Raw genomic sequence first — 18,568 nt, forward strand, 5'->3', positions numbered from 1 at the left:
ATGCACAGTGGACTCGAGGCTTCCAGCGACTAGCAGACAGACTCACAAATGGGAACAACTCCAGAAATAAACTCCTGCCCTTGACCACACCTGCCCTAGTCCTAGACAGGGCACGCATCATTAATGCAGGACAGCTCCTTTGCTCTGTTGCCTAGTTCTGTCACACAAACCCACTCATGAAGACACATTCGCATGCCCACATAAACACACTAGTGGACAGCTTGCCCAGGGCACAGTGGATGCAAAGCAGCCTTCTGCATTATTTTGAACGGGAGAATCCAGGTCAGGACAGGCATATAGATGGTATTCTGTGGTTCACAAATCTGGCTGACAACAGCCAGTGGCCACAATGACGAAACAGATGTAATAGATTCTGTGCAGCACAATGACTTAAACAACCATAGCAGGTCAGAGAGAGTTTGTCTTATTTTTTCTTAACTGTTCTGCATTTCTGCAAGACATTTTTATTGCTCTAAGTTATTTTCTTCTTCCATTTTTTTCAACAAATGTCTTGGAGCAGCCTTTTTAAAACAAATGTCTTGAAGCAGCCGATGTTTGTGCAAGCATCTGTGTGGAAGGCTTCTACTGAAAGGGTACACAAGGTCCCTACGGTACCCTAGCGTAGGCAGCACAGTGCCAGCAGCACAGGCAGTGGTGGCTGGGGCTGGTCTCCATCCCAGAGGCCATCATGGTGAACCTGGCCCGCTTGCTTGTCAGCTGTCGCACCGGCAGAGACATCTCCCTCTGGGAGTTATCCAGATGGTTCTAGCTTTGGTTGCTGGTGTCTCCCCGGCCGACACCCCTATCACTGCTGGGCCAGTGGGGCGGACGTCTAGGTAGCTGGCTCCACAGAAATATAAACGTGAATACCGCAATAAGCTCTTGAGAACGTACTTCTAGACTGAACTTCCCATTGGCAGGATCTAAACTGAGCGGCAAACCTATGTTTATTACTGGCTTCAGGAACGCATCGCTGTTCCTCCCTGCGTTGAACTTCACCAATTCGTCTGCTAGTGAGAAGCCAGTTGCGAAGTGGCCTCCCAACCAAACAAATTTGCCTGCAAATGATTGGGAAGTGTTTGCAACCCTGTGGCCAGGTGACAATACCATAGAAGCACAAATCTACATTTCACTGGCTAATAAATTGGCGACCATCTCCATAGCTCGGTACATTGGAAACTTGCATTACTTGTAGACATAAATAAATCCAATACACTGCAGTGCCATCAGGATAATAAAACACACATTTGTATTGACAATTACTCCTCAAAATGGGCCCTGGGAGATTGTTAACGCGCATGACGAACTTCACGGGGGTAGAGGACGGCACTCCGACGTGTTTGTTTGTTAGCTAGTTTGGAATTAATGACGCGTCTGTGACCTTGAGAATCCGGGAAGAATGAATTATGAGAGGAGAAAAGAACAAACAAGCCAGCAAGCGATTGAGAAAAGATGCCCTCTGAGCTCCTCAGAGAAATGAGGTGTAAATGGATTCCTAGGGAGTGAGTGTGCTTAGTATCTCAGCTTCCCATTGCAGATGTTCAAATGTTTGCTTAGTTCCATCCGCGCAGGGGCACAGTGAATGGTGCCCCGGGCGTCATTCCACCACTGATAGATAGAGAGCTGCATCTCAGCAGACAAAGTTCTAAATGAGCACTGTGCCTTGATAAGACAAAATCTTGAATAAGAATTATACTTCATATCACTTGTGCCATCTGTGTGTGTGTGTGTGTGTGTGTGTGTGTGTGTGGGATCATGCTAATAGAACATAATGGACCAGCTCAACAGGGGGCCTTGTTGAAAGACATTGACCGTCCTACCAGACAAAACAAGATCTATTTACTCCATCTAGTGGTCAGGCACTGAAATCACCTCAAGAATGTTTTTCACTGTTCTTTGCCCTGGTTACGCATTCAATCCTTTCATCCATTCAAAGGCTTAACATCAACTCTCTATGTTTTAAAGATTGAGCCAAGATTATGAATTCAATATTGTGAAAATTAAATATTTGACCAGCCTAAAACCCGAAAGCAATGTGACTTGAGGAGACGTGTTCTGCACTTTACAATTCCAGACTGTTTACCTGCTAGGAGTTAAATCTCAAGGGCATTTAAAACCATGTACGATAAAAATCCATGAGAAATGTCTTTGGCGTCACAAACACAAAAACACAAATGTCTCTGGCTATAAGCGAATTCTCATTTAAGATCAATCAGAGAAATTCACACCCGACATTCTCCTACCGACTGCACCTTCACTCCAGCTTTTTCAACCCCACAGAAGGCCACTTAGTTCTTTTCTTCTCCAGACTGGCAATTTCAGACAGCTACTCAGATTTAGTGTTGAAAAGCAGGGTGGCCTGCTGTTGCTTGCATCAGAGTCAGACTGGCAGATGTTAACACTGATTGGCCTTCTAAGCAGGCCTACAATAAGTTCCACAAATCAACATTCTTTATCACATCATCAGTACATCTACTGCTTTAGCCTACATTCTTATTACAGAGATTATTACACAATGGAAACAAAGGTGAAAAATCCAACCTTAAAGGAGAGCACATTCTGAGGAAAAACACTACCTCATAAACATTATTGGCACTCACATTGACCCTGACAAGACAATCTAAAAACAAAATACAACTAAAGCTTTTATCCATTTAGTGTCAGAGTGCCTATGAACTTTAAAGCAGTAATTCATGACTTCCTGTTTCACAAAGGTATAAAAAATAAAGTGACGGAGAACTTCAACTGCCCTTATCATTCTTCAACATGGGAAAGACTACACAATACAGAATTCAGAAGTGACCTCCATGCTAGCAGATTATTCAAAACATGACTATACAGAAAAGAACCCCATGCCTACTGATAAGTATGATGGAAGGTCTATGATGATGTGGGGCTGTTTTTAATTCCAAAGGCCCTGGGAAATTCATTAGGGAACATGGCATCATGGACTCCATAAAATACCAGGCCATTTTAAATCAGAATCTGTCTCTCTGAAACTGAAAGTGGGTCATGATTGAATCATCTAGCAGGTCAATCAATCAAAGCATATGTCTAGATCCAACACAAAAATGGTAGCCTGGGTGAACACAGAAGAACCTGTTAGCAAATTTGAGTTTGCTCTGCAGGTCGCTCTGGAGAGGGTCCCATTGATGCCAATTTCCGAATCACAGCCGCTTATCCGGCATGGGGCAGGAGTACAGTTAGCAACACTGTTCAACACACAACGGCACTGATGGCATCAGTGTTATAAAATATGGACATGTATTTTCTTGTCAGGCCACGTCAGGCCGCTCCGCTCAATTTCGCTCCCCGCTCCACTTCAAAATCCTCCCACTCCAGTGAAATCGCTCCACGCTCGTTCCAATTTAAAAGAGGGAGAAATAATCTACAAGCCGAATTGTCACCTTAGAAAGCTTAAATCCCAAAGAACTAAGAGAAACGGCAATGTCACTCATAGAACATGTACAGTATTGTAAAAGATAGTCTAATGCAACATCGACAGTGCAACAATGAACAAGCTTGGCAACGTACACATACAGTAAGCCTAAAATTAAAGGGATCAGTGGGATTAATTGCCTAAATAATACAGGTTTAGCTTTTAAGTTTTACTTCAGCCTTACTTAAAGGGACACCAGGCAAGCCTGATGCTTTTTCTCTACGAAACTCCCCCTCGCTCGGTCTGAAGCTCTTTTCCTTTTCTTTGCATCTTCCGTCAAGGGTTTTCACTGCTTCTTTGCCGGCTCTGCCATTATACACACATTTGCAACAATCGCTAGCGTTTCATTAGCCTCCCTCTGTGCTGTGGATGCAGGATGGAAACTGAAACTGCTTCGGTCGCCGGGTACGATACACTGAACTTGCAAGCGGGATATTCTTCCTACAGGCAGTAGGGGCGGGCGAGAGAGTCTTCATTCGCCCTGTAATGAGTCATTTAACCATATACCGACTTACGAAGATGAGTAATTAACACGAAAACGTTGCCTGGTGTCCCTTTAAAGCATAGGCGATTCAAATTGCTCACGTTTTCCTTTGCTCTCTTAGCACACTCATGTTTCCGCAAAATGTGTCTTCTTAAATTCCAAAATAAATCTCACTGGAACAGTCTCACCACTAGGGTTGGGCACCGAAACACGGTTCTAATATGGCACTGGTGCCGACACAAACGGTAGTAACTGCATCGAATAACGGTTCCTCATTTCGGTGCTTAAATAGAGTTTTTTTTATATTTTTTATATGAGGCATCACTGCATGTCATGTGCCATCTCTAACGTCTTGCTCTGATAGCAACACATCCAGATACAGTTAGCTAACATATGATGAACACTGGATGTAAACCAGAGGGGTGCACCACATGAGTGGACAGTGTTTGACAGCTTGCGTGAGCCCAAGTAGCTTACTTTAAAGCGATATCGCGAGCTCCTGTCAAAATCTAGCAGTCTAACTACACACAAGCAAAACAACAATGAAACAACATCAACAGTAGGCTAGCCTATACGTTACACAATATCCTTGCTAATGCGCTAACTGACATTTATTTGAAATGTTATCAGCAAAGTTGTAAGGTGAAAACTTTATTTCACGGTGTTAAACAACATAATGGCATGATATTAATCTTTCATGTGCATGAGGTCCATATAGCATCACAATGAATATGAAGATCATGTTAAAAGTTAGCTGGCAAAAACATAAATATGTAGGTTACATACCTGATGTCACTGAGCTGTCAAAGACGCTACGAAACCATCTCCGTACGTTATCGCTAATTAAACTCCATAGCCATAGTTGCTGTTAAAATGACTACTTGGCTAGCGCTGGGAATCTTAACACTTCAACACCGACATGTACAGGGCTGCCAACTTTTCAAAAAACCTTGGAGTGAGATTTGGTGGGGCCAACCAAAATTTTGCTGCATACATTTTTGTTTGGCTCATTCAGCATTATACCGTACAGTAAAAAAAACGCACATCAGTGGTTCTCAGGTGTAGGGACCAGGCATGGACGGATTATGAGCTTTCGGGCCCTTGGGCCCAGATGTATTAAGGGCTCCCCACTAATTGTCGTATATGTGGAAGGGGGGTTTGGGGGTACTCCCCCAGAATTTTTTTAATTAGTTTAATGTGATTTCCTGTATTCTGGTGCATTTTGGGGATGGGCAATACTAAATTCAATCAGATTCATAGCCTACATCCTGATGTGTTGATATTGAGGCAATGATTCCATGCAAAGGCTTGGGCTTCAGGGCCCCCTGACACCTTGGGCCCCTGGGTCTGGGCCCGGAAGGCCCGTGCAGTAATCCATCCCTGGGACCAGGGTCCCAGAGTTATATGAACATTGGTATCAAAGGGATCTAGCCTACTACTAGGACCATGGGTGTCGGAGGCATTGTGAAAGTGGGTGGGACATTTCAGCGGTGGGGTATGGGGGTCCTCCCCCAGAAATTTTTTTTTGGACTAGATGCAATTTCCTGAATTCTGGTACATTTTAACAGGTTATTTAGATACTTCTATATAACAAAATAAAGCCAGCCTACGAAATTAATAAAAAGTAAATCATGCATAATTTAAAAATAACTCAATAGGCTACTTGGCTACGCAATAAGGTTTCCATTACAGCACCGCGGATGGTTTGTTTGAAATCCCGACACATGGAACGTAATAGTGATCATCAAATACCTCCCCAGATTTCAGTGCCCATCAGTCCCAACATTTAACAATATAATCAAACAGTCCAAAAGTAAATTAAATATCAAACTAAACCGAAAATGTCATGCTTTAGAAGGCCTACCAGTATGCCGCTCCAAGAAACGCATGTCTCAAAATAAAACTTGCATAAGAAATAAAGGGCTGTCTCGAATACAATCCTGCCCCTAAAGGCCTGTACTTTGTCTTAAGACCCCGGCCATAATTTGAGGATTTACAGTATCTAAGTAGACAAACTGGCTTCAGATATCCAACAGAGTGAATAGAGATTGTGCAGTCTTAGCTGTGGTTAGTGACGTGATGCTGTTAATGGGGAGTTTTACATACCCTAGCGTAAACCTATAGGTTATTATTTATTTGGCGTACCTATAAGGCTTTTTACCTTATCAAAAGTGAGGGGGACGACTGATCTCTTCAACACTGCGGGAGATTTGGCGCTTGTCACTGTGTGTGTGACAGAAGCGGAATGGGAGAATGCGTGTAACAAAAAAAAAAAAGTTTATGAGCGATTTACGCGAAAATGGGAGAATCCAATGAAAATGACAATGAAGCACTAAACAGATGCTGAAAACAGCACTGGTATTTCACACGGCAAAAGTGGGGGTGGGGGGTCCAAACTAACAATTTTAAAGAGTGGGTGGGTGTTTTGTAAGAATTTAAGAAATGTTTGTATATTTTGCATCAATCAGATGCACTTTCAAAATAAATTCAGAGGAAATATTTGTTATAAGCTATTTTGCACTTCAGAATTATAACCATGCACACACAGGTGGAATAGTTATGGTGATATTGCAATAAGTTCACAACCACAAAAACATATGCTACATTTCACAGTTCAGAAATGTGTGTACATTTCAGCACTCCATGAAATTATGCAGAAGTGGTCACCTGTGTTATTCAGCTAGTTTATTTAAGATAATATATTGGTCATTGTAATGGCCATAGCCTATAGCCTACATGCTATTCCTTTTTCAGGATGTACCCATATCTGCATGATGTGAATGTTTGCATATGGCTTATGTCAGGCTTTATATCAATATTTGTGTCTCGTTATTTGATTTTCTTCATATTTTTGCATTAATGTCACTAGGAAGCATGCCAATATAAATATATTCATTTATCTGTAATGGGATTGGCTGGAACCTGACAATACTATCCCATGATAGTGGGATAATCTATGGCTGAGCAATTTACAAAAATGTATGTAGGCCTACTGACAAATAGTTAACATTAGAATACATTATAATTTCGCCCCAATGAGGCTATGTAGAAATGTGTTGCAATTTCAAAACCGGATTACTCAGGAACCACTTATTGCACAGAGGCATGCTTTATATCCTCGTATTCGGTAGGTTTGCTGTTTATTGTGAAATTAGGGTTTTCCACGTGTTGTGTGAAGGGTTAGTGAAATATTAAACCGAGAGTAATGGGTAAATGCAAATATGATTAGCCTAAATTGCACGTCGGTTCAATGTTAATTCACTCGCGAACCATTTATCACAGCAACTTGGCGCTAATATCATTGGAAAGCTTAGATTCCGCACGTTCACATGATGTGTGATATCATATGTATAGGTTTAGTTTAGTTGAACCTCATCTGCCAGGTATTTGACCTACCAGGTTGACACTTCAGCGTGAAAAATACTCAATAATACTCAAAGCATACCGGGGAAATGGGGGGGGGGGGGGGCGCCTGGGATGGCTTCTGAAGTAGCATCGCAAATGAGAGAAAATTTAGAAAATTCCACAGACAGGGGGTGCTCTTGAACCCTCTCACCGTCTCTGAAAGCATAATCGTGGCTCAACAGGTAGATCTATAGATAGGCTAAACTCATTTTTCAGGCATCTGACCGACCGGGTTGACACTTCAGCGTGAGAAATCGGGGGTGTGGCGTGTGAGCGTGTGAAATTAATCAAATGCGTGTGTCTCACGGCCAATGCGTGAGAGTTGGCACCTATGCATGTAGCCTAACATGTTCAAAACTACTGCGTGTTATGGGTTAAGACATACAATTTCTTGAAGCATTTGGCAACACACTGAATTAACTGGAAAGTAGAGTCCCTGTTAGATTAGCTTGCTTGCAAATGCCATTGTCCATGACCTGGCAGTTTTATGGCAAGCGGTTTTAACATACTGTAACGTCGGCGCAAAAAGACAGTGTTCGCGTTCTCCCGCGCAGGGGATCCTGGGATACGAGAGCGAACATTTGGGGGGTTTATGTCGTTATTCTCCTTAGTTTTGTGTGTAATGTTAGCGTCTTTATTGTAACATGTTTCCCTTTTAGTTCTCCCTCGTGTGTGATCCTTTTTGTGTGGGAGGCTGCGTCCTTCCCTGTATGTGTAGTGTGTGTGCGTGCTTGACCTGCCCTGTTTGCATTGTGTTCTGTGTCTTGGGCTATCTGTGTCCCGGCTCTCGTTCCCAGTGAATAAACCTTTTGATTGGACAACTGTGTGGCTCGCTATCAATACGTTACAATACCTTATGGCAAACCGCTTACACTGAGTAAACTTGAAAGCAGAGCTTACCATTGTGTGTGCATGCATGGCAAGCTGTTTTAACATTTAAATGTATTATTCATAGGAGCAATGAGATATTGATAGTAAATTGAATATAACAGTTCAATTTCATGTTCAAATTTGTCTCATCAATAAAAAAAGCAATGCATGCTTTAGACCATTTTAATTTAAAATATTTTAAAAACAAAGTACCGGTTCAGGCACCGGCACCGTTTTAAAAGTATTGATTTAGCACCAGTATCGGATAAAAGCCAAACGATAAAACCCAACCCTACTCACCACATAGTTGTTCTTGCTCTACATTGTTTGTATCTAGTTGTTTTGTAGGAATAGTACGCTTGTAAGCCCTATGACTTTGGACGCTGAACTATGTGCTACGGACTCTGGGACAATGCATTCTGGGATACGGGGGACAACTCTGGGGGTTGTTTGTGTGTGTTAATGCCTTTATTTACTATTTTAATGTCCGTGTTTTAGTGTAGCGTGTTACCCTTTTAGGTCTTCTTAGTGTGTGATCCTTTTTGTGTGGGGGGCTGCGTCCACCCCTGTATGTGTAGTGTGTGTGTGCGTTTGACCTGCCTAGTGTGTGCTGTGTTCGTGGTCTGCGTCCCTGCCCCTGTTTCTGAATGCTAGCCACTGAAAACGGCTTCCGCACCTAGCTGCGGCTAAGCCTAATCTGTTACATTACTATGGCAAGTGTCATTGTTTATATATATAAATATATATATAATGGTCTTGGTTTCATTATGAAGAATAATGCTCCGCTCACTAGCTCTGCTAACAATCTAAGCAAGTATCTGCATTTCCAGTAGGCTATACTATAGTATACTGTAGTGGACACTATGGACATAATTCACCATACTGTGTTATTGACATGTATCCCCTTAGTTAACTACTGTACATGCTTGTGGTAAGTGTGTTGTGTTATGCTACGATCTGAGATGCGTTCCGCACAACACATCAATGTATTATCTCGTTCTGTCTGTGTTATTGGGAAGCTGTCTCTTTAATGACGCGCACCTTGATTGTTGAAATCACGGGCGGCGTCATGTTCGTTTTAACGTTTTTTGTATGAATGAATACACTGGATGAGGACACACCGGATGATTTCCACAACACCATATTAGTCAGAGTCTGGACTAGCCTACTACGCTTAGTTTAGCTCCCCCCATTTAACTCTGCCTAATAATGAATTGCGCTGAAAGCAGACAGGCACGCATCGCGTTTACACTAGCGTGCATGGCAGGGTTTAAAACATTACTACCAAAGTCTAAGTAGCCTGTTTAACATCCAAAAACATTACAGTGAGCCATAATAATAACATTATTATGTTATTATGTAATGTAATAACATTACAGTGAGCCATTTGAGACTGGAAACCAAAAAATAAATAGGTGGTCAATAAACGACTCGTCGACTAAAAAAATTGGCGAATAAAGGGTCACCAGACCCATTCTCAATCTCAATTGAGATTTGGGAAGAGGTCTGGTATTGGCCAGGCTTACTGAACACAAAATTACTGAACACAAAATAAGATTCTGCCATGGTTATCTCAATCCCCTGATCTAAACTCTATTGAAAACCAGTGGAATGAGTTAAAGAGGAGGATGCACAAGAAAGGCCTCGGCATGTCTAAAGCTGGGAAGATTCTGGAAAGATGAATGCTCTCAAATCCCTTGCTTTGCATTCTCCAACTTTATGGCATGTCATAGGATAAGAGTGATTTTATTGTTAAAGGGGAGGCTTTACAAGTATTGAATATAGATATGGTAATAATTTTGGCATGTGTAATTATTAAAAATATGAATTATATTGCTCCCCTTCACGGTTGCATTTTTACTAATTGTTTTCATTATGAGACTAATACATTTTTACTCGACTTCACCAGTGGTGCCATTTGGAGGGTGCTGTATATTCAGCTGGTAATATCATAGTATTAAACAGAATATCTGAACAATAATGCACTAAGCTTCACAACAAATTACATGGTTCTTAAGTAGTCAGATAGCATTCAGATAGAGTCAGATGGCATTCAGCAAACTACTCCTCACTATAATTTGCTATGTTTCAGAAAGTAATCATATCTGGAGAATTCAGATAGCGTTCCATGTTTCACTGCTTCTAAATACCATTTCCCTTCACACACTTACCAAACAGGCAGAGAAGTAAAACTACTCAGTGTGAGCAAATAGCATACCTTGCTTCCTTCTCCTCCGGAACAGGGGCTGCAGGGGCTGTCAAATTTATAGTTGTCGTGGTGATCTCCACCTTGCGGACACTGCCGAAAAAGTCAGTGATAAGCACGCTGCCAGGGTCCCTTTGGAACAGGTCCGTACGGTGACCTGGAGTGGACACACACTGGCTCTTGGGGCATACTTTGAACTGTAAAACACAGACAAGCACAAAAAAAACCACCAGATCACATCACCTAAAAAATAAATGCTATTCATTCTGATTGGAAAAGAAGGAAATTCTACTCATTAGATAAGACCTCCAGCCCCTCTACTTTATATCAATCACCTGCCTCTGCTAATTAAGGGAAATTCTTTAGACAGCAGCTGCCTCTGTGTTCTGTTTAAATAAAGGTCAACACATTTCTGTTATTGAAGAGGTGAAGGAGATACAGTATGTTGGGGCTGAGCGCACAGCACAGATGCAGGCACACACACACACACACACACACACACACACACACACACACACACACACACACACACACACACATAAAGATATGCACACACATGCAGGCACACAAACACACACACACACACACAGGTATGCACACACTCACACACACGCAAGCACGCACGCTCGCACGCATGTACACACATAAACACACACGCATAAACACACACACACATAAAGACACACGCATACAGATACACACACAGTAGACATGTAGGCATACTTACACACACAGGCACATGCCACAGGCACACATGCACACACACAAACACGCATGCACACAAGCACACATAAACACAAAGACGTACATGCACGCACAAACACACACACGCACACACACACACACACATAAACACATAGCACGCATGCACAAAACACACACACAGGTATGCACACGCAAGCACGCACGCTCGCACGCACGCACGCATGTACACACATAAACACACACGCATAAACACACACACACATAAAGACACACGCATACAGATACACACACAGTAGACATGTAGGCATACTTACGCACACAGGCACATGCACACACACAAACACGCATGCACACAAGCACACATAAACACAAAGACGTACATGCACGCACAAACACACACATGCACACACACTCACACATAAACACATAGCACGCATGCACAAAACACACACACACACATAAATACGTAGCACGCATGCACAAAACACACACACACACACATAAACACATAGCACGCATGCACAAAACACACACACACACACATAAACACGCAGCACGCATGCACAAAACACACACACACATACATAAACACACCCACACACAAACAAGCACACACACATAAAAACACACACAAGTAGGCAAGCAGGCACACACACACACACACACACACACACACGTCATTACCCCCACACACCCACTCACAAGCAAACACACACATAAAACACACACACATGCAGGCAAGCAGATAAACGCACACACACACACCATTACCCCCCCCCCCACACACACACACACACACACATACAGTACACTCACAAGCGAAATCAGAAAGCAGAAAAAAACATAATGTGCCTTTAAAGTGGACTTTTAAAAGGAGTACTAGGAGCTCCTAGGAGTACTAATCCTCAAAATCCTCAACAATCTCTGAGTGGCTGGCCCGCTGGGATTGATGCCAAGCTACTGGGTTCAATAGCAATTAATGCCACCTTCAGCCCATCTTAACATGGAAGGGATTAAAGGATACTAAAAAGTGACATCCCAAAACACATGTGGGAACAAAGCAGGAAGATGCTCTTGATATGACAGTCTGAACACAAATCTCTTCCATCTCAGGAGGAAATCCATTGACGCTCATTCACACAGAGTGGATATAGGTAGAGGGGCCTGCGTGCAGCAATCTGCCAAAAAGCAGCCAGGCACTGGGTGTCTGATAGCACTGTGGATATGCACAGCAGAGACAATAGGGGGGTGGTGAGTGGATAGATGGTCTAAATCCCCCAGCCAATATATTGACAGGGGACACACACACACACACACACACACGTCTGCCAAAGACAAGCTGAGAAAAAAGGCATGCCTCCCTTGTGCTTCAAAGGCCTGTGACCTTATATGAGATCAGCCATTCTCTTTCAAGTGACATGTCCAGAGAGGTGGCCGTCACAAGTCCTTGGACTTTCATCTTTCATTTCATCCATGTATGTAGGAGACCTACAGCTATGTCAAGAGGAAGAGGAAAACTAGGACAGTTGAGAGGATCCGCAAGATCCTCTCAATGGAAGCAGTTATTACACGCAGACCTACACCTGATATAAACAGAGAGAGAGAGAGAGAGAGAGAGAGAGAGAGAGAGAGAGAACTGCCTTACCAGGTCATTCATGTTGGCCTGACTGGATGGGTGTATGTCCTCCAGGAACTCCAGCAGGTAAAAGGTGTACCTGTCCATCAGGTGAACTCCAATGGCCAAGTCAGGCTGGTGCTACACAGAACATGAGGAAAATACAAAACCATCTTACAATGCAAACATGCATCACGTTCAGCCAGATCTGCACAGCACTGCATGATGTCGAACAAGGCCACTAATTTGTACCTACTGTACGTTTCAAGATGGCGGTGATCGGAAGACAAGCTACGGTAACACACTTCATTAACAGTCCTTACTATAACCTCTCTAGTTTGTACACAAAGTTTATAATACTTTGATGTGTCTGTAGGGACCTTCTCCACAATAACAATGAAATGTAATGCAATTTTGAGCCTCAGTGGTTTAAAATTAGCATTTTATTTTGACCTCATTCGATGACCTTTGCACTACAAGCTTTACAGGTAAGCTATTTTGTTGTTAATGCAAAAATGGTCTCTCTCAACTTGTTATCATCCATAAATAGATCAAAAGTTGTTAAAACTCTGGCTCATTTTTTTAACAAATGTGTTTCCACCAATTAGTTCATTAGAATCTCAGTTAATAAGAATCAGATGTTTTAGAGAATGTTTGGCACTATGCGGTAGGACAGTTGTGGCGTGATTTCAGCAGACTTGCCCACAGTTTCAGAGCAGAATATTCACCTCAAATACCCATGCCCATTTTCATTCATTCTTATTTTTCTAAATGGTTAATGGCCATTCTCAAATGTGACAATCTCAAAACATATTTAATTTTGGCTTACCAGGACTTTTGGCCAAGGGGATTCTACAAACTAAAGAAAACTAAAACTAGGTTCTTACCGAGAGTGAGTCCTCTCCGACCTGGCTACTGGCCAAGGCCATGATGTTGGGGGAGTAGAACCTCTCATACATGGAGGCCCCCTGGCAGGTGTCTATGATGAAGAGCAGCTCATGATACCTGGAGAGGAAACACACACACACACACACACACACACACACACACACACACACACACACACACAAACTTGAAAAAATCATCAACAGGCTGGCTATTGGTAAGTGCATACAGGTGATATACATGCTTTCAATGAATATTAAAAAGTATTATTTCCATTCTGTCATCTGCTCTCTACCACAAGCAATCTGCCTTAAACAATAAAAAGGTAACTGTCAAGACATTTGGTTACAAATTACTTGGTTACAAAATTGGTATCAAATTAGCCAAAATGTCAACATGCACACAGAACCAGCCAAGTCCACTTCATAGCCACAGACAATTGTGCCTTTGCGGCTATGTAGGTTTGAGTCTAAAAGGGCTGATAGATAACATTTCATTTTAATTAGATTTTCATTCAGCTTGAATTCAACTGAAAATGAATAGCAGAGAGAAAGAAACGAAAAAGGTTGATCATCTTACCGTCGTTTCTGCCACATCTGCTCAAAAGCATCTGCCAGTTCCACATTGCTGATCTCCTCAGAGTCCTGGAACTTCAAAAAACCATTTCCCCCATGACCTTACAAACAATAAGATCACCACAAAAAAGGCAAGGTTAGTGACTAAAGTGACAATGGCAAGGACAAGTTATATGTAGGTGCTACCTGTATTAGTCGGCTGTGATTCTTACCAGTCAAATATATTAAGATGTTGCTGTGGTCATCTGACAGCAGACGCTTCGACCGAGGGGTGCTTGGTGGCAGCCTCCCTGTCAAAACTCTCAGGAAATTTTCTACCGTCACCTGAAGAAATGACCAAATACAATGACTACCAAATGATTTACAGTATTGAGAGAGGCCAAGGACTCAATTACCATGTTTCATCCTTCCATTAAAATATGGCATTTCATTTATTATGTACATTTTCATTCAAAACTTTAGTATTTAGTAAAACTTAGTATTGCAATAATACTTGGAGACGGCTACATTATCATTAATGAATAAATCATGTTTGCAATTTGTAGTGTTATACAAGGTTACTGTACTTATAAACATAAATCTACAAACTATATATTTAAAAAGGCCACTGTGTCGATAAACAATAAAAAGGAGCGTCTTTAGATGCACTTTTCACCTACAATGACCCAACAGAACACACACACACACACACACACACACACACACACACACACACACACACACACACAGACACACACACAGACACACACACACACGTGTGAGAGAACAACACCACGTCTTACCTCATATCCTCGATAGTCCACCTCCACGTCGTCACCATACACATTCAATTCCATGTTTTTGTGGCTGAACACAGTCGCTGGTTTGGGGTTTCTATGGTTACATGCCATGTCATCCGCCAGCATCAGAACAATGTGACTGAGAAAACAGTGGCAAGAATAGCTTATAAAAATAAGAGTATGGATAGCAGGAGGAGTCCTTTTAAGATGGTCAAAACATCTCCGACAACTTGAGATCACATAATGACTTGTCTTATGGCATGTGATAACAGGATGGAACTGAAATGTCAAGTGGGTTTTGTTTAAAAGGCTTCATGATTAACTGCCTCATAGTGCATCAAAGAAATATCGGTGTGATGGCACGACACTAGATGCCTGCTATCAGATCTGTAATTAAAGGTACACTATGCAGGTTTAGGTATTTTTGGCAACTGTAGAGCTCCTTCTAGAGTCGTGATAAATGTATGTTACTCTGCTGTTGTAAATAGCAAACTTCTCGTGACCTTGTACACAATGTGCTTTTGTTGTGGAGGTGAAGGATTAACAACAGGCAAAAGTGATCTCCAAAGAGCTATATCTACTGACAAGGTAATGTTTCACGATTCTCACAAGAATTGTTGGGCCGTCATTCTTGAAGTTGCATGGCTGGTTTTCTCTGTAGCAGCTCGCTACGTCTACAGTATGCTGTATAGCTATGCTAGGTGAACGATTCGCCTATTACAAGTTCGTTTACCATCCAATTGGCTTCGTAAAGGTGAAAATCTTGCATAGTGTACCTTTAAATGAAATGCATGGTCTAGTTACTGTATCTCTAGTTTCTGCTGCTCAACTATTAGGCTGATGCAAAGAGATAGCTAATACCAAAACTACTGATAATACAAATAGTATATTCAATTTATTACATCATTTCTATTGAGAAGCATTAATTTGTGGTAACTACAGATTTTATCACAGGGCAGCGAAATAGGGATGAAGAGTATCTTATATATTTCCTGTGCTAGATCTTTAACTTACTTCCGATCAACTGCCTGAAAATATCAATATAAGAAACGTGACTTACCTATCTGGGATTCCAAGTCTCTTCACACTTCTGTACACTGAAAGAGTGTTGGCTACATGTCTGTAGTTAAACCAGAACCTGGATGTGCACACCTAGAGGAAAGAACATAACATGCCACAATGACAACAACTAGCCACTGCATCTATTTGACATCAAACATACAATCTCACACTATTTTTTTAAAAAAAAAGTGAAAAGGAAACTTTTTCTGTATTTGTACTCACCAGCACTGCCCAATTATTGGTATGCCCACTGCTGAAGAACTGACGGGCTCTGCCCTGAATTAGAACAAGGGAAAAGGTTCACTTTACCATGATCATCCTTGCACATCATAATCCTATGTGTGGGAAAACTGTGCTGAAAGTCCCCATAATCTCCATTGAATATGAATATATTGCAATTTCAACTTACACAACGTGAGCCATTATCTGGTGAAGCCTATTTCACTATAATTGGGGCAATTTAAGCCTCTACCCATAACCAAATTTCAATCCGATGCAAATGTCCCAGGCCACCGTAGGCATCAGAAAATAAGAGTGAGTGGATGCAATACACAGCTATTTCTGCACATCATTCTAAGTCCAATTAATTTCAATATGGTACAATTAGATGGATATTCGGCCGACATTTGGCTTTACAAACATGCTTATGTAATACCAATATGATTATCATAGAAAAAGACACGCACATCTAGTAAATGATCCTGTCAGCTCTCCTCCTCTTCCTACTCATCACAATACTTACTTTTTTGTTTTGACCATCACAAACTCCTAATAGAGGTTTGCATTTTCGTCTTCTGTTTGTAATAATCAATTATATGTAAGGACAGCTAGGATCTCAATAATGTTTACTACTTGCTTCTGTTCTTTTAGGTAGGCATTTTATTATCAATGAAAGACTGGGTGCATATTCTGACAGATAAATTATGGTTTGTTAATTGAAAATAGGCTACTGCTTATGAAATGAGGAGTTATAGAAGAGTGCAAAAATGATGTGATTTCTTTGAGTAGGCTATGCATGTGATAGCGTGTCCTTCAGGTGATGTGAATGTACTGTAGGCCTACCCACTGGCATCGCAGTGGTTCTTAACTGGTCTGGCTTTGGGACCCACAATTTCCCATGTTCACTTAGTCGCGACCCATATTTTTTTTTAAGATAAGGTGAGCTACACGCAAAGTGCCTGTAGGCCTACTTGTTTAGAACATGCTGATGTTTGGCATTACATTTGTGAAGTCTTCAGGATATTAAGATAGTACTGTAGATCTGACAAAGTAGCACTTAAAATGGGTGATTATTTATTTATTTATTTTTACCCACAAGCTCCACGACCCACCCAGAATGGTTCCGCGACCCACTTTTGGGTCCCGACCCACCAGTTAAGAAACTATGGATCATTATGGCTACTACAATGTTCACATTCATTATTTGACCGCTTGTAGAAATACCTAAAAGTGACTTGACCGATTAAAGGAGTGAATGTGAAAACAAAACAAGGCTAAAATGAGAACAATTACATTGTTTTAGTAGAGATGTGTCACTATAAAATAAATCCTTAGTACGCAAGCATGTGAAATGCAAACCTGTAATTGGTTTGATCGCAGATCTGCATTTTAACCTCCGTGGGTGATTTCAGTTAGGCTACTCATGATAATTCATGGGTCCCGGACTTCCGGCGTTATTTTAAGATTGTTCGAATTTCATGAATAAGATCGAAATCCATGCTAACGCCCAATAGAACAGAACAGGCAGGTGGTGGTGTCTGTCAGATGCTGTCAACACTCTTATCAAACACGGTTGCTAAACGAGTTTATGGAAATCACATAGATGGACTTGAACTAAACCGAGAATTGCAAAATGACCGGTCACCCAATGTGTCTGATAAAACATGATGAAAATGTATCAAAATGTATCAAATGTAGACAGCAGAGCTGACATTAGTTAACCAGGAAGACAACTAACTGGCTAACGTAATTTAGCTATCGATACATTATGCCACTGTCCATAGACCATAGGTAAGGAATGCATGCAATGTCACCCTATTCCGTGAGATAAAAATAAATCATACCTCCACGTCGTTACTTTGGGCGGTTGACAGATAAAGTAACAACACAAAAACGGCAAATATTCCTAATGTATTTGGGCTGCCCATTCTGTTCTCCAAGCAGATGAGCAGAGCACACACACACCCGCACTCAAAGCACTTCCTGTTTTCGGCTTTTCAGATTTCAAAATAAAAGTAGGCTACACTGGCCAAGGGCTGCGCGAGATTATTTGGAAAATATAAAACAACTTTATTTCACTAAAACTAGTCTACATTCGCTTCGGTATAAAACGCAGGACTAACGAGTTAACTGAACAAACAGCCTGGTTGTTGGTACACTTTGACAGGTGAGATGGTCCATAAAAAGACTGATAGCCTAGTCCTGGCCATGCAATGAGAAAATTCTGAGCTGAGCACGCCTTTCACTGCAGAGAGCAGGGATTTATGTCTTCTAGTGAGCCTGAGAGTTGGCTGGAAAGGGAGATAATGATGACCACAGACAAA

The 18,568-nt window shown here is 41.6% G+C and overlaps 1 protein-coding gene across 1 annotated transcript in view; it reads right to left on the reverse strand.

Moving 5' to 3' along the window:
• Window positions 1–18,215, reverse strand: part of pigk (phosphatidylinositol glycan anchor biosynthesis, class K) — a 33,694-nt gene extending 15,479 nt beyond the window's left edge. The window contains exons 1-9 of the mRNA XM_076295243.1: window positions 18,089–18,215; window positions 16,248–16,301; window positions 16,024–16,115; window positions 14,967–15,102; window positions 14,397–14,508; window positions 14,189–14,285; window positions 13,612–13,729; window positions 12,755–12,865; window positions 10,417–10,601 (exon numbers count right to left, since the gene is read on the reverse strand). Of these exons, the coding sequence (XP_076151358.1) occupies window positions 10,417–10,601; window positions 12,755–12,865; window positions 13,612–13,729; window positions 14,189–14,285; window positions 14,397–14,508; window positions 14,967–15,102; window positions 16,024–16,115; window positions 16,248–16,301; window positions 18,089–18,172 (989 nt within the window). The 5' untranslated portion in view covers window positions 18,173–18,215. The remainder of the gene's footprint in view (window positions 1–10,416; window positions 10,602–12,754; window positions 12,866–13,611; window positions 13,730–14,188; window positions 14,286–14,396; window positions 14,509–14,966; window positions 15,103–16,023; window positions 16,116–16,247; window positions 16,302–18,088) is intronic.
• Window positions 18,216–18,568: the final 353 nt, after the last annotated feature.

This window comes from Alosa pseudoharengus, unplaced genomic scaffold, assembly GCF_046254945.1.
Source record: "Alosa pseudoharengus isolate Yale_2024_CS ecotype anadromous, Long Island Sound unplaced genomic scaffold, YU_APseudo_1.1 YU_APseudo_1.1_scf_2, whole genome shotgun sequence".
NCBI classification, from domain to species: domain Eukaryota; kingdom Metazoa; phylum Chordata; class Actinopteri; order Clupeiformes; family Clupeidae; genus Alosa; species Alosa pseudoharengus.